Source organism: Anopheles funestus, chromosome X (genome assembly GCF_943734845.2).
Source record: "Anopheles funestus chromosome X, idAnoFuneDA-416_04, whole genome shotgun sequence".
Classification (NCBI taxonomy): Eukaryota; Metazoa; Arthropoda; class Insecta; order Diptera; family Culicidae; genus Anopheles; species Anopheles funestus.
In genome coordinates, this window is record NC_064597.1 from 4,284,038 (window position 1) to 4,308,965 (window position 24,928).

Consider the following 24,928-nt stretch of genomic DNA (forward strand, 5'->3'; position numbering starts at 1 on the left):
GTCAGAAGTTATTCGAGGAACCAAGTTCCTTACCCTGTTTGAGAAAATGTATAATTTTCCTCATTTTTGAGCAATATAGCAAAAATTTATAAATGTGATATATTTTGATGGGAATTTGTTGCAATAAGTTTCTTTTCACTTAAATAGTGCTTTAAAGTAAAAAAAGAATAAAAAATCAGAAAAAAAATTTTAAAAAATTTTCCACTCGAAAATTTCATAAGGGGTACCCCTTGCCATTTTTTTGAGAAATTTTGCAAAAAAATTTAAATTGATTTGTTTTAATGCCAATTGGTTGCAATATGTTTCTTTTCACTCAAATAATGCTTTAAACAAAAAAAAGAGTAAAAAATTTGAAACAAAAATAAAAAAAAATAAAAACATGAAAATTTCTTAAGGCCTTACCTTTTTTTGAGTAATTTTGCAAAATTTTATAAATTGATTTATTTTAATGCTAGTTGATTGAAATAAGTTGCTTTTCATTTAAATTTTCTACGTTTTTGCATTCCTCCATACGATCTGCTACGGTGCATTATGATGGTTAAAGAATGGAAAAAAAACGCTTCACCTTTCCCACCACCTTTAACCGATCCAATCATCCGGATTGCGAATGATTGCGAATTCAATTTCACCGAAATCAAAATGCAAATATGCAACGAAATTGATCGAAACCGGTCTGATAGGGTTTTGAAAGCAACCGAGAAAATGTGACGGGCACGATAAGGGCTTGCAATTGCAAAAAGAGCAGGTTCTATTTTATACTTCCTTCTATCTATCAGCATACATTATTGCCTTGCCCCGGCACCGTTACGACGCGCGCCCCGAAGCTTCCAGCGGGCAACCGACCGAAGCGCATGCGACAGAAAGGCGCATCGCCTGTTCCGAAACCGGTGCTCAAATAAAATGGTTGCCTCCTGTGTCGCACTGCACACACGGTAATGGTGGACCAGCATCGAAACGACGGGAACCGGTGACTGATTTCATTAGCACGTACCAGCAGTGCACGGTTCACACATTACATTACATTCTGCCGGGTTGATGGTTTAGTCAAGCCGGCAATCGTCCTGCTTTCTGGCTTAATGGACGTAACGAACATGATGCTAAAACCGTTCCGGGGGAACCTGTTGGTACCGTATCGGCAACGTCTGGACCGATGGCTGCTAGAGATGGTGGAAGAATGAAACATACAAGTCAATCTTACATGACACCAAACATGACAGCGTGTGCAGCGATGTTGACAGTCATTCGCAATGACATTCGATTTTTCGGGCATGTTTCATGTTTGCCCAAAAGAATGGACATCCACTGACTGATGGAATTAACGCTCAAGCGTGGCTGTTCACAAAGAAATCTCGTTCCCTGCCCTGTCTCCATTTGCTGTGTGTGAAGTAGTGATGGGTAATCCGGAGTGGAATCGTGGATCCATTCCGACTCCGCGTATGAAAAATTGATTCCGACTCCGACTAATAAACAAAATTGACTCCAGCGAGTCCGGGCGAGTCCAATCGATTCCGAGTGAGCCCAAACGAGTCGGGTCGATTCCGAGTCCAAACGAGTCCGGTGGAGTCCGAACGAGTCCGGCCGAGTCCGGCCGAGTCCAAACGAGTCCAAACGATTCCAATCGAGTCCAGTCGATTCCAATCGAGTCGGGTCGATTCAGAATCCAAACGAGTCCGGTCGATTCCGAGTCCGAACGAGTCAGGTCGATTCCGAACGAGTCGGGTCGATTCCGAGTCCGGGCGAGTTCGGTCGATTCCGAGTTTGAACGAGTCCGGTCGATTCAGAGTCCAAACGAGTCCGGTTGATTCCGATCGATTCCGAATGAATCCGGCTAGCCATCGGACCGTTCGGATCGATCCGACTCCGGCAAAATTTATAAATTACCCATCACTAGTGTGAAGCAAAAATTAAACAATTTTCCTTTTTCTTTTTCCGCTTACAAACTTTAAACTCACCCACTATGCTCCGGGTTTTTGCTGCAAATGGCCGATGGGTGAACAGTCATACCAGTGCGAGCACGTAGCCGTACATCGAGCGTTGATGACGTGGGTAAAAGTTAAAACCACCGCCACCAATTTTCCGGTGGCACAGCTTCAGCACACACCGGTTGCCACCTGATGCCAGGGAGCATTAATTTATCCTCCCGCCCGCTTTCCCGCGCTTGGAACAGCCGGAACAGCTAAAACAGAAAAGCTCAAAATAATGACCATCACCCTGATGGTAAAGCCACACACACACAGACTGGCACATTGCTATGGGAGGGTTGATGGGAGGTTAGGTGAAGCTGGAGGATGCAAATTTTCATCCTCCATCTCGTTCCGTGTTATTCACTTCAACCCCCCCCCCCCCCCCCCCCCCCCCACCCTCGTCTGGTCGGTGCTGTACGCTTGGTGGGTCAGTTTCGAGTGCCGGTAAGCTTTCCGGTAAGGAAAGCCAACTGCTAATGCGTTCCATTTTCAAGATGCGTCCCACCGTACCATTCCCCCAATCCCCCCTATCACCCCTCATCCTCTCACGCCTCCCCTTTTTTCTCCGACCCACCCATCGATAAGCAATGTGTCAAGTGGTCGCTCTAATTGCTTCTGGGCTGATACATTTAATTATGCTAAAACACAGCAGCGACTCACTCCCTAATGGGCCACAACACCGTTGGCTGATTTCAATCGGCTGCAAGTAAACGGCAACAACAGTAGCAAAGCAAAGCCAAAAAAAAGAAAAGAATACACATTCAACAACAAAGTCCACAGGTGCTTTACAGTGTTTTGCAGCATCATTTGATGATACTGCCTTGTGGGTAAAAAGGGAAGGAAACATTACCACTCGAAGCTAATTGTTCATTGCATGCTGAGACTTTCATCTTTACCGGGAGGCTTTTATTTTTTATTTTTATTTTTTTTGGTTTGGCCCACTTTGATGTGAACATGAAATGTGTTATTTACGCTTACAAATGTATTTAAGTTGAGCCGTGCGATTTAACCTGAAATGTGCTACCAACTGTGCTGTGTCGTTAATTGCAGAACGGTATTGGGAAATGGATTTCCCATACGCATCCATGTTTGGTATTGGAAAACATTTTTCCGCTTTAATTGCTTTGGAAAAGTTAGATACAAATTATATTTACAGTGGCAGTGGCAAACAACCACTTTTGTAACGTATATTGCATACCTTCAAGCGTATTTGAATGAATGCGCCTAGAGGTATGCAATGAGAATTTTTTGTGCTGCTATTGAACCTATCAGTTGGAAGCAGGTTCTTTCCAATGAAAATCCTGTTTGCAATCGATTTTTAGTCGATCGTAATTTGTTTCTACCTATCTCAAGCAATAACACATTGCGTTCTACCCAATCCGATTTTACGATTGTACAGTTTAGCAATTCGCAACACGGTACAAATACTGCTCCAGCTACAACAAATCATCCCGTTTTGCGCTGAGGCAAATTCCTTACTGACGTGCAACGATACGCGTTCATTATGAAGGTTGAAGCAAAAAGTCACAACACCATGGAAACGTCTTTCATCAACCTCGTCGGCCACCATTGAAACCTATTTTTTTGTTGTTGTGGGCCTCCCTCCACCACCGGCATATACATTCAACATCCCGGAGAACCTTTGCGAACAATTTCGCTCCATTCCATCCTGGCAAATAGGGCGTGTGTGTGTGAGAGAGTGTGGAGGATTTAGCATCATGGCTTCTTACGATACCTGCACCCGTCTGCCCGTCTGCCCGTCTGCCGTATATACCGACCGAGAAGACGAGTTTTGTAAATATCGTTTCTTGTTTGAGTTGACCTTTCCTTTACCGTTGCACTCGTATATACGTTCGCACACTCGTTACGAATCGACCCAGAGTTGAATGTGCAAAACGGGGGATGAGAGACGCCGGTGTCGGTGGGGTGTGCTAGGAGGAAGCAGCTGGAGAAGACGGGGAGAAGAATTTTCTCTTTCTTTATTAGTAACCGTACCGGGCCTATTCTTAGCCTACGGGAAGATGATGAGTTTGAACTGGTTGTGAAGGGAGGGAGAGAGGAAGCGAAGGGAAGGCATACGTGTAGTGGGGAGCTGGTGAAGGGTATAATTCAATTTCGGGCACTCTCGCATCCGCAACATCGCACCGCCTAAACAGCAAGCGCGCGCAATCACATTTCTTTTATGTCGGTTAAAGGCAAAAAAGGGGGAAAAAGATGCCCCGGTTTCTTGCGGGAATCACAATAAAACGCGTACACGCACACATCGTGGCTTGCCTGTCGGAGACCGCGCGGAAAAATGATCGATTGAGACACTGTGTGTGAAGCTGGAAACGAACGCTGGTTTGGCGTTCACAGAGTCCCAAGTAATGGGTATCTATTTTTATATGAATGTGCTGATATTTTTTTAAATGAAACAAGTATTTTAAAATAATAATCCACGTTGAATCTTACTTAAAATATAATTTAATTCTCAACTCCATAAAATGCGTGAAAAAAAGTTCGATTTGTATCGCACATTGCATACCTTTAGGCGGTAACTTTTACTGCGCATAAATAGTAATAGCAAAGAAAAACCCTGCTTGGTGAAGGTATTAAACAAGAGCGTAAAAAGACGGGAAAAACCCCCTTCATCTTGAATTCACTCGTTTGTACCTTATTCCAGGTCGGTTATTTGTTTTTTTTTTACACTTCTTTATTCCCCACCGCCGAAGTTCAACGGCTTTACCCAAAACACCACTATAGTGTGTGGGCCGACGAACACCAGCAGTTGAATGCTGACATGCAGTAACGATTTTATTTTATCTTTCATCCAACAAGTGGTGACTTTGCTTCAACGGATCATGATTGTTTGAAAAAAGTTTCTTTTTCTCTCAAACCCCACGACCGGTTCTGGCGGGGGTGTAAATATTCGTATCCCTAGCCATCATTCCAACTTGATTATGTGCTTTGAGTTGATTCCGTTGTGTATGTTTTTTTTCTGTTTGGGATTTTTCCCATTTGCTTTACAACAGTGTACTTTATCTGATTATGTTTCTTACTGTGGCATACAAATTGATTCCCTTTCCTTTCACTCCTTTATATATTTTTCCCTTTGCAAAAAAAACTTCCAACAACCATGACGCTTCTATTCAAACTTTCTCTCTACAAAGATCATCACACTTCATAAATTATTCACCTCAATGCAGCAGAGCCGGTAACAGAATTGACCAATTGACACCAAGCAATCATAAAACAACACAAACCAACGATAAAGTCCAACCCTCGCTATGGAAAAGCTCAATCACACAGCAAAAGGAAAAACGCAATCACGCTCACCATGTAGCATTGTCCCACGAACAAAAAAAACAAACACCCCGTTCTCCCATTCATACAAAAGGAAAAATGAATTACACATAATTAATGGTAAAATATGATCATCATTAAAAATAATTATTTCCCCATTGAGGATTGGCCTTCTTCACCTTTCTTTGGCACCGAGGACACGAAACCAAAGGGGAGAGGTGGAGTGTTTGGAATGAGAATGGGAAAATGAGCAAATAAATAAAGAAAAGCCATACCACCCCCGGTTGCAGGTGGGAATACCTCGTACCACTGGATTTATGTCGTTTCGGTTGCAGACCGCGCGGATAAGACACGCAGCGAAAGAAAACGCTAAGACGCCTGGTGTGGTTTGTTCACGCACCGTGCCTCGTCCAAAAAAGGACGCGCGACTTCATGAATCATGTCGCATCCTATAAATCTTACCATCTCGTTGGCGTTCCACAGCCAGCAACGGTGCTAGATGCTGTGCCATCGCTCGAAACGGAAAGATTTCTATTAGATACTTTTGTTCAGTGTGTGTCTGTCTTTTTTATATGATAAATTGAAGGATCTAGACTGGGGGGGGGGGGGTGGGGGGGGTAGATATGAAAGGTATGCCTCATGTCTAAACTGACAGTTGAAATAAAGTGATTGATATGAGGACATTCTTTTCCCATGCTTAGTATTTCCTAATGTCTATTTAGAACATCTGAGGATAGTGTCATTTGGAGGAATCAAGGAAATGTTAATATCACTCAACCAATATTAGACAATCACAGAATAATTTGTAAGAAAGAATTATCAGACCCCACAGATAGATAGGCGGTAATCAGAGTAGGTAATTGGATATCTCATAATCTGGTCCAAGAGAACTTGGACAACCGATTCATCATAAGCAAAGTAAAGCTTTAACTGGAAGACTTGATTTGAATGACTCAAACATCTCAGGTTGAATCTACTCCTCAAGTTAGACGTATTAAAACTAAGTTAATTAAGTAAACAGGGTTTATCCGGTGTCGTTGTATCGTCATGCTCTGCTAAATGTTGCCCATCGTACTCTTGCACATTAGAGATGGAAAAAGAGTTCATATCTTATCTATTCCCGAATTCTTATAAGGAATTCTTGGATATATCTTTGAAATTCCTGCTCTATATTCCAAGATTCTGGCGTTGTTCGGGGGTTCTCTAGCATTGGAAATTGTACTAGAATCTTGAATATATAAGAGTACTTAACCAGAGTTCCCTGTAGAGGTATCTTTGGAGTTTTTGCTTCGCCTCACCAAGAAATCTTTCAATACTTCATTAGTGATTTACATCCCTGGGTTTACAGATGCTCTGAGTCTATTGTTGGTGATCCTTTTTGTTCCTCTCTTCTTCATTTTCCTTAGTGTCACTAAATGTTAGTCACTAGAATCCTTGTCCTTCTATCCAACGTTGAGTTTGTGATAGGGCATGAAACTCTCCAGTAATTGACCATCTTTGTTGAGGCTGGAGAATTTGATCTATTGACCAGCAATTCAAAAAAGGAGTTTTTTATGGGAAAGAGTCTGGGATATTCAACAAAATCGAAGGGAAGACAAATATCACGAGATACCTCGATTATCTCATCTCTATGTAGAGTTCAAACTTGGGATCTCTCCATCATTAAATAAATTCCAAAGAAGCAGCTCAGTAATAATAGAAAACAGCGCACTCAGGATAACAATTCATCCCAAGTGATTTTCCAAATCGCATTGCCACATGTAATTTAATTTTTGCCGAAAAACCCACCACCCCACACAGCAAACTGTCCACCAAAAAAGGAACGTCCAGAATGTCTGGTCATGTGCCAGAGGTTTTGGGAAACAATTCGCCCTCCAATTTGTCTCCCACTCGTTGCAGTCAAACCGTTTGGGAGGGGTGTGTTTCGCTATTTCGCTGACAAACACGGTTTTATTTATGTCTTTTATTTGCCCACTTTTTAAACCGTACCATTCCGGCTGGCTCAATAAAACAAAAAGAAATAAAATCGGCGAGAGGACGCAACTACTAACGCCGGATGGTGCAAGCGACACATCAGCTGCTAACACACCCCGTCGGTGCACACGACACGAAGATGGTTAGAAATTAAACTCGAAGTTTTCCAAAGAAAACGGTACGGTACGGCTCTCGGTCAGTACGATGGACGGGTAAGCAATGGGCACAATATGGCGCATCGGAAGGATATACGGAGAAAAAGAGGAGAAAACAGTACAAATGGTCCTCGAATGTTGGGGGAGGGGGGGAGAAACCATGGGCCAGGAAAGGGACAGTGTTAAGATAAAGTAATATCAGACGGACATCACCCCGAACCCAACACGATACACTTCGCATCCTTTTTTTAACCTTACTTTCCGAGCCATTTTTTCTTTCCTTTTTGTGTGTGAGTCTGTGTGTGTATGTGTGTGTGGAACCATTTCCTTTACGGTACGCTGGAGATCGCACACAAATTGCAAAATACCACAGCCACAATATCGCGTAAAAGTGCGAACCACCATTAAGAGAGCGGGCGCGAAACAGCGAAACAGCTCCGGTCCTCCCTTTCATTAGGGACACATTAATTTCCTCGCGCTGTCAAGCTGTGTCGCGTCATTGTGTGCGCGTTTCTGCAAATGCGATGGTGAATGGGTGGTATGTGTATATGGCGGCATTGTTGGTGCTGTTGGGAATAAATTACAAATGTAATGTGAGGTTAGAAGTGGCTACCGGTGGCGAATATTGTGAATATTTTAAAAACCAAAAACAAAATAAAACCTTTCAATGCTGATGCTGTTAAGATTGAAGCAAATGGGTATGTATGGGGATGTGCCAAAAAAAAGACTTCAATAAAATCACCAACAACTGATTCAAATCGTGCTAAAGAAAACCTCCCCCCTCTGCATGTAACGTGACACTTCTACACACCCCCTCCTTCTCCTCTCAACAATCCCCTCCGTTCCCTGCTTTTGCGACCCAGTTGGCAACGGGCCAACTTCATCGCAGCAGCTGTACAGGGAAAATAAAAAAAAAAGCAAATTAAATGTAACGAGAGCTTAAGATTGAAACCGAAGCGAAAATGAAACCCATCGTAGCCCGGTGCACAGCTTGCAAGCATACGGCGAAGCGGGGAAAATTGTAGGAATTATCGTTCGAAACCCTTCCGCCCTATACCTTCACCTTGTAGCGTGGAGCGGTGTCAACTGACAGGCGAATGGATTGCGGCTCGAAGCTCGTTTCATTTCATTCGAGGCGACACGATGAAACGCGATAATGAAATAGCAATGTAACCCAATCTGCGCGACCACCACCCCCTCTCCCCCTTTCTCTCCCCTCTCCCAACGGTGATGTTTTATCTTGGAAAATGGTAACACCCGAACCACTCGAACTTTGGGCAGCGGCTCGTCTACAGCCAAGTCAATGGCCGCTCCAATGATACTCCGGACATGGGTATGGAGGACCCCCGATCGGACACGTATCGACCATTCGTTGGTTTTTTGGTCCTCTATCCTATTCGCATACATTGTAACCCGGGCAAAAGCGAATCCGGAACCAACCGGAACGAATCACTTAGTAGCCCGGGTAGTACACCACACAAACACTTTTCGGTTTGTTTTTCACTCGAAATACGCACGCACGCATAAGTGTGTGCTTGTGAAAGGAGAGCAACAAAACCGAACGATAAAAAAATCCAAATTTGAAATCGATAAAAAGGGTTTTCCAAGGGGAGAGAGAGAGAGAGAGAGAGATAAAGGAAAAAGACGTACACACACACACATCAACAAGGACTTTAGCACGGTTGGCTCGATCTGGCAAACACGGAAAAGTATATTTACATTGGCATGTTTCATCTTGAACTTCAATCTGGTTTTTTGAAGTTGTTTTCTAATTCTTCATTCCTTCATTTTGTTCTGTTTTTGCTTTTTTTCTTTTTGGTACTCCTCCCTCCCTCCCTAATCTTTGGCAGGCGAGCAGTAGCAGTGGTTTGAAGTTGTTTTCCATCTTTTTTTTCTGTGCTTATTTTAAAATGTACTTCAACACAAGCGAATAAAACGCGCGTTACGCGATGGTCTTTCTGCTTCAGAAAAATGAGTCGAAAAAAAAATGTCGAAACTGAAGTGGGAAACTGGATCTCTAACCGTGTGGGGACGCAAAACGGTTTGTTGGAAATTGCACTTCCAACAATAGACAGTAATAACTGGGAAAATGAAGGGAAGATAACATCAACCACTTTTCGGGAAACAGTTTGGCGAACGAACCAACGGCATTGGGGTAGAAAGAGAATAAACAACGGCGGACGAGTCCCAACAATATTTCTGTATTGATACACTTTACTGAGGTTATCTTCGGCGATGAATCCACACACATGTACAGTAACCGATATAACTGGTGGTTTTGAAGAAGGTTTATTTACAATTTCAGATCAACATCAACTGCTAGCTGCTGTGTCCCTCGTCAGTGAAGTGTTCTGGAGCAAAATCGCCGAGAAACCAAAGAGATCCAAAGAACTAGAACTCCTCTTAGTTGATGTGTTGTAGCCATACATGCACTTTGTCCTTCATCAGAGAAGTGTTCTGGAGCAAAATCGCCGAAAAACCAAAGAGATCCCGAGAATCGCCGAGAAACCAAAGAGATCCAGAGAATCGCCGAGAAACCAAAAGAGATCCTCACAGCTGCTCCAGGGAAGAGACTTCCTTCGATATCAAAATAATAAAATAGAATAAAATGCACCGCTGGCCGGAAAGGAATCCTTCCTGGCCGCTTAGTAAGACATTAGTTGCTTATTCTGATTAAAAAAAAATCAATTCAAAAGACACTTCAATATAAAAGCTCTGGATGAGTTGCGGTAAAATCGTTAGATCATCATCAAGTTTGCTTCAAACAGTTGTCCAGCTGTATACGTTACAACACGGTAAAACTTTACCAAGTGGTTCGATAACAGACGCGACCCCCTCCGCTGCGAATACCTACTGCAGTTGTGATTATCCTTCTTGATACGATCGCGCACCTCCGGTTCGATAAACTTCTCATGCTTGGAACCCTTCTCCCCGGTCAGTGTGGGACGTACGAGAAATTCCTGATCGGTGGCGACGGCAGCGACTGCCGCCTGCTGGGCTGCCCGTGCCGCTCGGTTACACTCGTACGACGAGATCTCGTCCTCAAACTCCGACACCACAAATACCCATTTCGGTATCTCGAACCGAATCAACCCGAGCAGATCCCGGACGTAGTCGAACTCGTCGACGAATGTTTTGTACAGCTTGTTGCCGAAGCGACAGGATAGCTTCATCTCCAGGCGCCACTCTTGCTGCTGCTCGATGGTGGGCGTCGCCGAAGGTGTACCGGTCGACATTGAGGATACGGTCGATGTGCCGGATGCGCTCAGCACCTTGCCCTGTCCATTCAGACCGGCACTGGATAGTGGGACGCCACTGCCAGCCGTTCCGTTAGCACCGGCAACAGATGGTGGTTGTCCACCGCCCGCCTGTTGCGATGGTTTCGTGCTAATGAACGAATCGTACAGCCGACCGAGTATCATGAGCCGCGTATGTCGACACGACTCCCGGACAAGGTTTTGCTTCGTCAGCTTCAGTGCCGCCGTCACGTACTCGCGCACCTGCGTCTTCTGCTTCTGGATCACATGGTAACGCGTCGGGTTCTCGAGTTTTGTCTCCACCTGTAGCACCTTTTTCGGCAGCTCAATGTCAATGTTTTCGAGCGGTAAACGCACGGACAGTACCGGTGGACCCGGTGAGGTCACCATGGACCTTGGGCCCGACTCACTGTTCTTGATCTGTTCGCGAAAGAGTTGCTGCTTGAGTTGCGTCCGGGACGAGATGTTGAGCTGCGGGAAGCTCGTTCTTGTGTTAGCGGAGCGGAGAAAAAAACAAAATGGACGTAAGGCAGAAGGAACACAATCAGCAAACCACATCCCCACACCATAACCAAGCGTTAGATGAAGCACCATAAACCGATATTAACCAAGTTGGGTGTAAGCAACTTACTGATCGAACGCCGACACGGTGGACGAACGAAGATCGCGCACAATGTTGACGTCGCGCGATTTGTCCAGCAACGAAAACGCATCCTCCTCGTACCGGCTACAGTCGACATCGACCAGTATTCGTTCAAAGTTGTCCATCGTGTGGATGTTGATGCTAGCACTTGAGGTATTCACTGCAGTAGGGTACAACGCACAACTAATTCGTATCTCTTAATGTGAACATCATTACAGACGAAGACACAAAAAAAACCTTACAAAAGTGTTGGAAAGAAGGGAAAGAAACGAGACAAAAAATCACTATTAATTTTGATTGACCAATCTGATAGAAAACCACGTCAATAATAGAGAATATTTTCCCATAAAAGTTTGTATAAAATTCACACATTTGTATGCTATAATATACACTTCTATAAAACATACAACATCACACAAAAATATACAAAATTATAGCTTAAACCATCAAAGTTTCGGATGTCACATTATAAACGATTATTGGGTCACCTGATGATCACAGATATCTCTAACCGCCTAAAAGTATGCAATTTGCCACACAAAGTATCACTTTTAAGATGCTTCAGATGTGAAAAGCCCCCTGTACCGCACGTGTAGATGTCAATAGGATGGGAAATGAATGGGAGATGAACATTCTTCTGCTGGAAAACAATGCTTTTCGTTTCTTTTTTTGTTTTGCTTCAATTTTGCCATCGATTTTCCAACCTCAACCCCAATAAAAGTGCTCTCCATTGCCGTTAGATTTTATATGCCTTCGTTATACTGGGGTAACTGAGAGGAGCAACGACAAAAAAAACGCACACACACAAAGCGAAACGTCAATCGCAATCGACTTATTCTTCATCATGATCCCTATTTTTCATTCCCCTCTCAACTCCCTGAGATAAGGAATGGCCGGATGCGGTGTGTCGGGCAAAACCTACTGCCGGATGATTTGTACTTCTACATCGACAGGATTTGGTGTTCCAATGCTGCGTTTCCTTTCTTATATATATTTTTTCTTCTTCTTCGTGTGTCTCCTAAGTACCCGCCCCCCCCCTCTCTCAAGCTTGCTCGTACGCTTGGTAATCGCATAATCGCACACATACGCACGTACGCCGTAGAGGACAGTTTTGTGGGAAAAGTGATGGTGAACCGGATTCCAGCAGCCGTAATCGACCGGCCCACCGTTTTAGCCCCTTATGGAGAGGAGTTCTTTTTTCGCTCTTCTTCATCACTGTGTGTGAAACTAGAACGAGTGCTGCCAGAGTGTATATGAAGGCGAACGTACTATATGCAACAGAGACATTACACTCCGTACCGAAAATAGGGAAAAACTGATGCTGGATGGTATCCCCGTTTTGTGTCTGGAAGCTTTTTTTTCTAACGTTCCACAAGTACTTTTCCTGTAATGATGCACTGGTACTGAGAAAAATTGTACGAATGGAGTGATGCAGATAACACGGGCAAAACACGAGGCATATCGCACTGCCACGTTGTCGTTTTATTTCCCAGCTGGGTTTTCATCGAGCTGGATGAAACTGGGTACAGCATCCTTCAATTCATTCATTTGTCTGTGAGCGAAACCATTGTTCCCAATTTCTATTCTCATGAACAGTAAAATTATTTCGTTTTTTTTTTTGGAAATTCTTAAAGTCCTTTCCATAACTCCCCAAGGATTCTCCAGATTCTCCAAAGCAAAGTCTCTTCTTCGTGCGGTTAAATTAATAAATTAAATTACTGATTGCATTCGACATTTTATTAGTCGCTCATCATCATTTTCCTCGTCACTTCTCGTCGCAGCAGCACACATTTGTAATTTCATCAATTTCTTCCACAAAGACGCACGCATCTTCTTTATATCCTCAAACAATTGACTCATTTACTCACTCACACACGAACCTACAGGCTCCAGAACTGTTGCCAACCGAGCGGACCATCCCATTCAACATTTGTCCCCTTCAATTCTCAATCATCATCATTCGTCAATGCTGTGCTAGAACACGTGACGAAAAGCTGTTAGCTAAGGTAGAGATGATAAGAGAGTGTATGTATGTGTGTGTGTGTGTGTGGGAGAGAAAGAGAAAAAAAACGGAAGAAAAAAAGGAACAAAAAACGATCCATTGTTCTTTACTCCGCAGGAACCGAATCCTTCCCGTAAGAGCTTATTTGTTGCAGAACGTTCGCCCAGAAGTACCTGACCCGAGTGCTGACAAGGCACAACAATACTACCCCAAAAAAAAAACACAAAATGGACGATACGAGCAACCGCACAATAAGTTGTGGCGGCTCGTATTGTTTCCCAGTTGGCTTGCTTTTTCGCTGTATAGCACTGCCACATTTAACGTGAAGTTCCATAGATGGAAGCAATTCCTTTCCAAAAACAAAAAACAAAAAAAGAAAAAAAAACAACTCGACCCAATTGATCGGACAATATCTTTAACCGTTCGGTTTTCTTTGTATTTCAATGTACGTAAGTTTTGTTTTCGACTCTCCTTCACAGCGAGCATGAAGTACGAAAACCGGGGGGCAAGACAGTGTACGGCAACCGTAACAGCAGCAAACAAAACAAATTGGAAAAAGCTCTTCTCGTTTTTTTTGGGGGGGGGGGGGGGGGGTCCGGTGGTGGTTCGGTCAGGTGACAGGAGTAAAACATGGTCCACACTAATCAGCGGACCTTGAGGAAACGGGCTTCTTTTTTTGTCGCACAACAACTCAACAACAATGAAAACAGTAATAAAAGGACGAAAACAAGAAGCTCTCAAAGAATAGAAACAGAAGAGAGAGGGAGAGCGAGGGAGTGAAGAAGAAATAGAAAGGGAAAGGTTGTTTCCCTGGGATTTTGCCAGCATCTTCGCATTACTCGGCTCCCCTCCTGGAAAAGCCGGCAATAAAAGTAAGCTTAAAGGTGTGCGGCATCTGACGGTACATTACCCCCCTCCCCCCCCCCTCCCCCTACCATCCTTTGGGCTTCGCTGTTCCATCGCATCCCGGAATGGGGCAATGGGACACATGCATGGTAAGGGCTTTACATCTTTAGAGGCTTTTTGATGATTATTGATTTTTTACTCACGTATTTTCCAGGATGGAAACATCACCCTCTCCCCCCCCCCCCTCCCACCTCCCCCTTCCACCTCATTCTCCATTCCGCCGAGACAGCAATGCGAACGCATCATTGGACGTTCCCCGGGACGAAAATGTGCGTGTTTCAATGTGAGACTAAAATAAGCTGAGCTGCGTTTTTGATCTCTCCACGCTCGGAAATCGGGTTTTTTTTTGCGCCGTGAACCAAAGACAGCGTGATGGGGGATTGAATGTTGAGCTGATGTTTTGCACCAGAGTCTAAAAACCCGCTTCGAACCCGAAAAATGGTTCACTATCTTGCCGCGATGCCAGGCACCACACTTGGTACCGCAACAGTGTATGATCGATTTTTCCGCGGCAAGACATTTTCCCAACAAACTCCCCCCTCCCGCCTGTTCCCTTCTCACAGCCACACATACACGCACACTGTTTCGAAACAACTGAATGCTTATGGGATCTGAAGGGCGGATCTATTATAGAAGCGGATCTATTAGCATTGTTTCGTGGCATTTTCCTCGAATCCACCTTTACCCTCATTCCTTCGTTTCCTTCCCTTCCTTTCCATCCCTCCTCCCTCCCCTCCCCCCACTTCCATTCACATGTACCCCCCCCTGTGTACACACCGACTTGTTTTCATCCCTTTTAAGCATTCTTCTCGTCAACATCATCAACCCTCCACCACCGCCCCCCCCCCCCTCCCGACCCACTTCCTTCCCACAATGATTTTCCCTGCACGTTCCTTATCACAGTCAAACAGGAGCATCCAAAAACCCTTACACAAACCACTTCCTCCCCCCTCCCCCTCCCCCCCTTCCACATCAAATGCTCGGGTTTTTCTCGCATTTCGAATTTGACTTTTCGTGCTTCGTGGTTCCCCTATCCACCTAGGACCACGGTGGTTTGACGTCCGTAGCCCACAGGGCACCGGGGGCGGGTTTTTTGGTCCCGTTACAATATCGACAAGCACACTGTTTTCCGACTGGTAATGATGACATAACTTTAAAGCTTCCCATTTTCATCATCATCAGGGCAGGGATGGGTCCAAACCAAAAAAACACAAAAAAAATCCACCCAGGTACGATGATGGTGCCCAATCCCTGATGATGGGCTCTTCCGGTATCCGGTAGGCGACCAATGGTTCGGGTACGGTCCAAAAAATTAAGGTTCATTTTCTAAACTTTTCCTACAAGTGGTGTACGGGCGAGTGCTTGTACAGTTTTGCGAAAGGGAATTGTTTTCCCGCACACTCAAAACGATCACCGGACGGGTACTTGGGTGAGGCACTAATTCACACAACCGCATTGAAGTGAACTTTAAGGACGTGCTTGAATTGAAATTTGTTTAATGTTAGGCAACTAATTTTGTTTTACATTTATTTGTTGGAAAAGATATTCGAAATGACCTAGAACAATATGATACCTAAAATTTTGACTTATAAAAAAAACTCTGTAAAAGTATTTGTTCGATTGTCTGTATACATATGGCGTCCTCATACTTCAAGGTATCTCTCGACTGAATCCCCAATGATCGATTGCTCGTGGAACTCGACAGTCTTGGCTTTTGGGGAGTCACCTTCATACCTCGTTGGACCACAAATCATACTTCATTTAGGAGTTCTTATACAGTCAGAATCAAAGACTATCGCTCTGACGAAGCTGTGCAGAGTACCTCAAGAAATCACACTCAGCTCTCTTATCAAGGACTTTGTAAATGTGTGTGGAAAAAATTTTTACTCAATTTTTTATTTCAAGCATTATTTGAGTGAAAAGAAACTTATTTCAACCCATTGGCATTAAAATAAAACAATTTTATTTTTTTTGCAAAATTTCTCAAAAAAATGGCAAGGGGTACCCCTTATGAAATTTTCGGGTGGAAAATTTTTTAAAATTTTTTTTCTGATTTTCTATTCTTTTTTTAATGCAAAGCATTATTTGAGTGAAAAGAAACTTATTGCAACAAATTCCCATCAAAATATATCACATTTAAAATTTTTGCTACATTGCTCAAAAATGAGGAAAATTTTACATTTTCTCAAACAGGGTAAGGAACTTGGTTCCTCGAATAACTTCTGGCACAGACATCTGAGGGCATGGCTGTCCAAGAAGAAAATGTAGCCATTGGTGCCATCTATCGATCACAAGTTAAAGATTGGCGATTCGTTGGATACCGACTGAGTTATAGGCAAAAATTGGCGCAAAAATGAGGAAAATTTAACATTTTCTCAAACAGGGTAAGGAACTTGGTTCCTCGAATAACTTCTGGCACAGACATCTGAGGGCATGGCTGTCCAAGAAGAAAATGTAGCCATTGGTGCCATCTATCGACCACAGGTTAAAGATTGGCGATCCGTTGGATACCGACCGAGTTATAGGCAAAATTTGGTGCAAAAATGAGCAAAATTTTCATTTTTTTCAATTTTTTGAGCTTTTTTTATCATTTTTCACTCTTTTTTTATTTCAAGCATTATTTGAGTGAAAAGAAACTCATTGCAACCCATTGGCATTAAAATAAAACAACTTTATTTTTTTTGCAAAATTTCTCAAAAAAATGGCAAGGGGTACCCCTTATGAAATTTTCGAGTGGAAAATTTTTTAAAATTTTTTTCTGATTTTCTATACTTTTTTTAATGCAAAGCATTATTTGAGTGAAAAGAAACTTATTGCAACAAATTCCCATCAAAATATATCACATTTAAAATTTTTGCTACATTGCTCAAAAATGAGGAAAATTTTACATGTTCTCAAACAGGGTAAGGAACTTGGTTCCTCGAATAACTTCTGGCACAGACATCTGAGGGCATGGCTGTCCAAGAAGAAAATGTAGCCATTGATGCCATCTATCGATCACAAGTTAAAGATTGGCGATTCGTTGGATACCGACTGAGTTATAGGCAAAAATTGGCGCAAAAATGAGGAAAATTTAACATTTTCTCAAACAGGGTAAGGAACTTGATTCCTCCAATAACTTCTGACACAGACATCTGAGGGCATGGCCGTCCAAGAAGAAAATGTAGCCATTGGTGCCATCTATCGACCACAGGTTAAAGATTGGCGATCCGTTGGATACCGACCGAGTTATAGGCAAAATTTGGTGCAAAAATGAGGAAAATTTTACATGTTCTCAAACAGGGTAAGGAACTTGGTTCCTCGAATAACTTCTGGCACAGACATCTGAGGGCATGGCTGTCCAAGAAGAAAATGTAGCCATTGATGCCATCTATCGATCACAAGTTAAAGATTGGCGATTCGTTGGATACCGACTGAGTTATAGGCAAAAATTGGCGCAAAAATGAGGAAAATTTAACATTTTCTCAAACAGGGTAAGGAACTTGATTCCTCCAATAACTTCTGACACAGACATCTGAGGGCATGGCCGTCCAAGAAGAAAATGTAGCCATTGGTGCCATCTATCGACCACAGGTTAAAGATTGGCGATCCGTTGGATACCGACCGAGTTATAGGCAAAATTTGGTGCAAAAATGAGCAAAATTTTCATTTTTTTCAATTTTTTGAGCTTTTTTTATCATTTTTCACTCTTTTTTTTTATTTCAAGCATTATTTGAGTGAAAAGAAACTCATTGCAACCCATTGGCATTAAAATAAAACAACTTTATTTTTTTTGCAAAATTTCTCAAAAAAATGGCAAGGGGTACCCCTTATGAAATTTTCGGGTGGAAAATTTTTTAAATTTTTTTTTCTGATTTTCTATACTTTTTTTAATGCAAAGCATTATTTGAGTGAAAAGAAACTTATTGCAACAAATTCCCATCAAAATATATCACATTTAAAATTTTTGCTACATTGCTCAAAAATGAGGAAAATTTTACATGTTCTCAAACAGGGTAAGGAACTTGGTTCCTCGAATAACTTCTGGCACAGACATCTGAGGGCATGGCTGTCCAAGAAGAAAATGTAGCCATTGATGCCATCTATCGATCACAAGTTAAAGATTGGCGATTCGTTGGATACCGACTGAGCTATAGGCAAAAATTGGCGCAAAAATGAGGAAAATTTAACATTTTCTCAAACAGGGTAAGGAACTTGATTCCTCCAATAACTTCTGACACAGACATCTGAGGGCATGGCCGTCCAAGAAGAAAATGTAGCCATTGGTGCCATCTATCGACCACAGGTTAAAGATTGGCGATCCGTTGGATACCGACCGAGTTATAGGCAAAATTTGGTGCAAAAATGAGCAAAATTTTCATTTTTTTCAATTTTTTGAGCTTTTTTTATCATTTTTCACTCTTTTTTTTATTTCAAGCATTATTTGAGTGAAAAGAAACTCATTGCAACCCATTGGCATTAAAATAAAACAACTTTATTTTTTTTGCAAAATTTCTCAAAAAAATGGCAAGGGGTACCCCTTATGAAATTTTCGGGTGGAAAATTTTTTAAAATTTTTTTTCTGATTTTCTATACTTTTTTTAATGCAAAGCATTATTTGAGTGAAAAGAAACTTATTGCAACAAATTCCCATCAAAATATATCACATTTAAAATTTTTGCTACATTGCTCAAAAATGAGGAAAATTTTACATGTTCTCAAACAGGGTAAGGAACTTGGTTCCTCGAATAACTTCTGGCACAGACATCTGAGGGCATGGCTGTCCAAGAAGAAAATGTAGCCATTGATGCCATCTATCGATCACAAGTTAAAGATTGGCGATTCGTTGGATACCGACTGAGCTATAGGCAAAAATTGGCGCAAAAATGAGGAAAATTTAACATTTTCTCAAACAGGGTAAGGAACTTGGTTTCTCGAATAACTTCTGGCACATACATCTGAGGGCATGGCCGTCCAAGAAGAAAATGTAGCCATTGGTGCCATCTATCGACCACAGGTTAAAGATTGGCGATCCGTTGGATACCGACCGAGTTATAGGCAAAATTTGGTGCAAAAATGAGCAAAATTTTCATTTTTTTCAATTTTTTGAGCTTTTTTTATCATTTTTCACTCTTTTTTTTTATTTCAAGCATTATTTGAGTGAAAAGAAACTCATTGCAACCCATTGGCATTAAAATAAAACAACTTTATTTTTTTTGCAAAATTTCTCAAAAAAATGGCAAGGGGTACCCCTTATGAAATTTTCGAGTGGAAAATTTTTTAAAATTTTTTTTCTGATTTTCTATACTTTTTTTAATGCAAAGCATTATTTGAGTGAAAAGAAACTTATTGCAACAAATTCCCATCAAAATATATCACATTTAAAATTTTTGCTACATTGCTCAAAAATGAGGAAAATTTTACATGTTCTCAAACAGGGTAAGGAACTTGGTTCCTCGAATAACTTCTGGCACAGACATCTGAGGGCATGGCTGTCCAAGAAGAAAATGTAGCCATTGATGCCATCTATCGATCACAAGTTAAAGATTGGCGATTCGTTGGATACCGACTGAGTTATAGGCAAAAATTGGCGCAAAAATGAGGAAAATTTAACATTTTCTCAAACAGGGTAAGGAACTTGATTCCTCCAATAACTTCTGACACAGACATCTGAGGGCATGGCCGTCCAAGAAGAAAATGTAGCCATTGGTGCCATCTATCGACCACAGGTTAAAGATTGGCGATCCGTTGGATACCGACCGAGTTATAGGCAAAATTTGGTGCAAAAATGAGCAAAATTTTCATTTTTTTCAATTTTTTGAGCTTTTTTTTATCATTTTTCACTCTTTTTTTTATTTCAAGCATTATTTGAGTGAAAAGAAACTCATTGCAACCCATTGGCATTAAAATAAAACAACTTTATTTTTTTTGCAAAATTTCTCAAAAAAATGGCAAGGGGTACCCCTTATGAAATTTTCGGGTGGAAAATTTTTTAAAATTTTTTTTCTGATTTTCTATACTTTTTTTAATGCAAAGCATTATTTGAGTGAAAAGAAACTTATTGCAACAAATTCCCATCAAAATATATCACATTTAAAATTTTTGCTACATTGCTCAAAAATGAGGAAAATTTTACATGTTCTCAAACAGGGTAAGGAACTTGGTTCCTCGAATAACTTCTGGCACAGACATCTGAGGGCATGGCTGTCCAAGAAGAAAATGTAGCCATTGATGCCATCTATCGATCACAAGTTAAAGATTGGCGATTCGTTGGATACCGACTGAGCTATAGGCAAAAATTGGCGCAAAAATGAGGAAAATTTAACATTTTCTCAAACAGGGTAAGGAACTTGGTTTCTCGAATAACTTCTGGCACATACATCTGAGGGCATGGCCGTCCAAGAAGAAAATGTAGCCATTGGTGCCATCTATCGACCACAGGTTAAAGATTGGCGATCCGTTGGATACCGACCGAGTTATAGGCAAAATTTGGTGCAAAAATGAGCAAAATTTTCATTTTTTTCAATTTTTTGAGCTTTTTTTATCATTTTTCACTCTTTTTTTTTATTTCAAGCATTATTTGAGTGAAAAGAAACTCATTGCAACCCATTGGCATTAAAATAAAACAACTTTATTTTTTTTGCAAAATTTCTCAAAAAAATGGCAAGGGGTACCCCTTATGAAATTTTCGGGTGGAAAATTTTTTAAATTTTTTTTTCTGATTTTCTATACTTTTTTTAATGCAAAGCATTATTTGAGTGAAAAGAAACTTATTGCAACAAATTCCCATCAAAATATATCACATTTAAAATTTTTGCTACATTGCTCAAAAATGAGGAAAATTTTACATGTTCTCAAACAGGGTAAGGAACTTGGTTCCTCGAATAACTTCTGGCACAGACATCTGAGGGCATGGCTGTCCAAGAAGAAAATGTAGCCATTGATGCCATCTATCGATCACAAGTTAAAGATTGGCGATTCGTTGGATACCGACTGAGCTATAGGCAAAAATTGGCGCAAAAATGAGGAAAATTTAACATTTTCTCAAACAGGGTAAGGAACTTGGTTTCTCGAATAACTTCTGGCACATACATCTGAGGGCATGGCCGTCCAAGAAGAAAATGTAGCCATTGGTGCCATCTATCGACCACAGGTTAAAGATTGGCGATCCGTTGGATACCGACCGAGTTATAGGCAAAATTTGGTGCAAAAATGAGCAAAATTTTCATTTTTTTCAATTTTTTGAGCTTTTTTTATCATTTTTCACTCTTTTTTTTTATTTCAAGCATTATTTGAGTGAAAAGAAACTCATTGCAACCCATTGGCATTAAAATAAAACAACTTTATTTTTTTTGCAAAATTTCTCAAAAAAATGGCAAGGGGTACCCCTTATGAAATTTTCGGGTGGAAAATTTTTTAAATTTTTTTTTCTGATTTTCTATACTTTTTTTAATGCAAAGCATTATTTGAGTGAAAAGAAACTTATTGCAACAAATTCCCATCAAAATATATCACATTTAAAATTTTTGCTACATTGCTCAAAAATGAGGAAAATTTTACATGTTCTCAAACAGGGTAAGGAACTTGGTTCCTCGAATAACTTCTGGCACAGACATCTGAGGGCATGGCTGTCCAAGAAGAAAATGTAGCCATTGATGCCATCTATCGATCACAAGTTAAAGATTGGCGTTTCGTTGGATACCGACTGAGTTATAGGCAAAAATTGGCGCAAAAATGAGGAAAATTTAACATTTTCTCAAACAGGGTAAGGAACTTGGTTCCTCGAATAACTTCTGGCACATACATCTGAGGGCATGGCCGTCCAAGAAGAAAATGTAGCCATTGGTGCCATCTATCGACCACAGGTTAAAGATTGGCGATCCGTTGGATACCGACCGAGTTATAGGCAAAATTTGGTGCAAAAATGAGCAAAATTTTCATTTTTTTCAATTTTTTGAGCTTTTTTTATCATTTTTCACTCTTTTTTTTATTTCAAGCATTATTTGAGTGAAAAGAAACTCATTGCAACCCATTGGCATTAAAATAAAACAACTTTATTTTTTTTGCAAAATTTCTCAAAAAAATGGCAAGGGGTACCCCTTATGAAATTTTCGAGTGGAAAATTTTTTAAAATTTTTTTTCTGATTTTCTATACTTTTTTTAATGCAAAGCATTATTTGAGTGAAAAGAAACTTATTGCAACAAATTCCCATCAAAATATATCACATTTAAAATTTTTGCTACATTGCTCAAAAATGAGGAAAATTTTACATGTTCTCAAACAGGGTAAGGAACTTGGTTCCTCGAATAACTTCTGGCACAGACATCTGAGGGCATGGCTGTCCAAGAAGAAAATGTAGCCATTGATGCCATCTATCGATCACAAGTTAAAGATTGGCGATTCGTTGGATACCGACGGAGCTATAGGCAAAAATTGGCGCAAAAATGAGGAAAATTTAACATTTTCTCAAACAGGGTAAGGAACTTGGTTCCTCGAATAACTTCTGGCACATACATCTGAGGGCATGGCCGTCCAAGAAGAAAATGTAGCCATTGGTGCCATCTATCGACCACAGGTTAAAGATTGGCGATCCGTTGAATACCGACCGAGTTATAGGCAAAATTTGGTGCAAAAATGAGCAAAATTTTCAATTTTTTTTAATTTTTTGAGCTTTTTTTATCATTTTTCACTCTTTTTTTTATTTCAAGCATTATTTGAGTGAAAAGAAACTCATTGCAACCCATTGGCATTAAAATAAAACAACTTTATTTTTTTTGCAAAATTTCTCAAAAAAATGGCAAGGGGTACCCCTTATGAAATTTTCGAGTGGAAAATTTTTTAAAAATTTTTTTCTGATTTTCTATTCTTTTTTTAATGCAAAGCATTATTTGAGTGAAAAGAAACTTATTGCAACAAATTCCCATCAAAATATATCACATTTAAAATTTTTGCTACATTGCTCAAAAATGAGGAAAATTTTACATGTTCTCAAACAGGGTAAGGAACTTGGTTCCTCGAATAACTTCTGGCACAGACATCTGAGGGCATGGCTGTCCAAGAAGAAAATGTAGCCATTGATGCCATCTATCGATCACAAGTTAAAGATTGGCGATTCGTTGGATACCGACTGAGCTATAGGCAAAAATTGGCGCAAAAATGAGGAAAATTTAACATTTTCTCAAACAGGGTAAGGAACTTGGTTCCTCGAATAACTTCTGGCACATACATCTGAGGGCATGGCCTTCCAAGAAGAAAATGTAGCCATTGGTGCCATCTATCGACCACAGGTTAAAGATTGGCGATCCGTTGGATACCGACCGAGTTATAGGCAAAATTTGGTGCAAAAATGAGCAAAATTTTCATTTTTTTCAATTTTTTGAGCTTTTTTTATCATTTTTCACTCTTTTTTTTATTTCAAGCATTATTTGAGTGAAAAGAAACTCATTGCAACCCATTGGCATTAAAATAAAACAACTTTATTTTTTTTGCAAAATTTCTCAAAAAAATGGCAAGGGGTACCCCTTATGAAATTTTCGAGTGGAAAATTTTTTAAAATTTTTTTTCTGATTTTCTATACTTTTTTTAATGCAAAGCATTATTTGAGTGAAAAGAAACTTATTGCAACAAATTCCCATCAAAATATATCACATTTAAAATTTTTGCTACATTGCTCAAAAATGAGGAAAATTTTACATGTTCTCAAACAGGGTAAGGAACTTGGTTCCTCGAATAACTTCTGGCACAGACATCTGAGGGCATGGCTGTCCAAGAAGAAAATGTAGCCATTGATGCCATCTATCGATCACAAGTTAAAGATTGGCGATTCGTTGGATACCGACTGAGCTATAGGCAAAAATTGGCGCAAAAATGAGGAAAATTTAACATTTTCTCAAACAGGGTAAGGAACTTGGTTCCTCGAATAACTTCTGGCACATACATCTGAGGGCATGGCCGTCCAAGAAGAAAATGTAGCCATTGGTGCCATCTATCGACCACAGGTTAAAGATTGGCGATCCGTTGGATACCGACCGAGTTATAGGCAAAATTTGGTGCAAAAATGAGCAAAATTTTCATTTTTTTCAATTTTTTGAGCTTTTTTTATCATTTTTCACTCTTTTTTTTATTTCAAGCATTATTTGAGTGAAAAGAAACTCATTGCAACCCATTGGCATTAAAATAAAACAACTTTATTTTTTTTGCAAAATTTCTCAAAAAAATGGCAAGGGGTACCCCTTATGAAATTTTCGAGTGGAAAATTTTTTAAAATTTTTTTTCTGATTTTCTATACTTTTTTTAATGCAAAGCATTATTTGAGTGAAAAGAAACTTATTGCAACAAATTCCCATCAAAATATATCACATTTAAAATTTTTGCTACATTGCTCAAAAATGAGGAAAATTTTACATGTTCTCAAACAGGGTAAGGAACTTGGTTCCTCGAATAACTTCTGGCACAGACATCTGAGGGCATGGCTGTCCAAGAAGAAAATGTAGCCATTGATGCCATCTATCGATCACAAGTTAAAGATTGGCGATTCGTTGGATACCGACTGAGCTATAGGCAAAAATTGGCGCAAAAATGAGGAAAATTTAACATTTTCTCAAACAGGGTAAGGAACTTGGTTCCTCGAATAACTTCTGGCACATACATCTGAGGGCATGGCCGTCCAAGAAGAAAATGTAGCCATTGGTGCCATCTATCGACCACAGGTTAAAGATTGGCGATCCGTTGAATACCGACCGAGTTATAGGCAAAATTTGGTGCA

General features: G+C 40.6%; 1 protein-coding gene across 2 annotated transcripts in view; it reads right to left on the reverse strand.

Moving 5' to 3' along the window:
* Positions 1-9,554: 9,554 nt before the first annotated feature.
* LOC125765338 (uncharacterized) overlaps positions 9,555-24,928 on the reverse strand; it is a 30,725-nt gene continuing 15,351 nt past the window's right edge. The window contains exons 2-3 of one of the 2 annotated variants that reach the window (XM_049430370.1): positions 11,264-11,435; positions 9,555-11,119 (exon numbers count right to left, since the gene is read on the reverse strand). In XM_049430370.1, the coding sequence (XP_049286327.1) occupies positions 10,114-11,119; positions 11,264-11,400 (1,143 nt within the window). In that variant the 5' untranslated portion in view covers positions 11,401-11,435 and the 3' untranslated portion in view covers positions 9,555-10,113. Of the gene's footprint in view, positions 11,120-11,263; positions 11,513-24,928 lie in introns of both variants that reach the window. The other variant, XM_049430363.1, reaches the window with a different exon arrangement.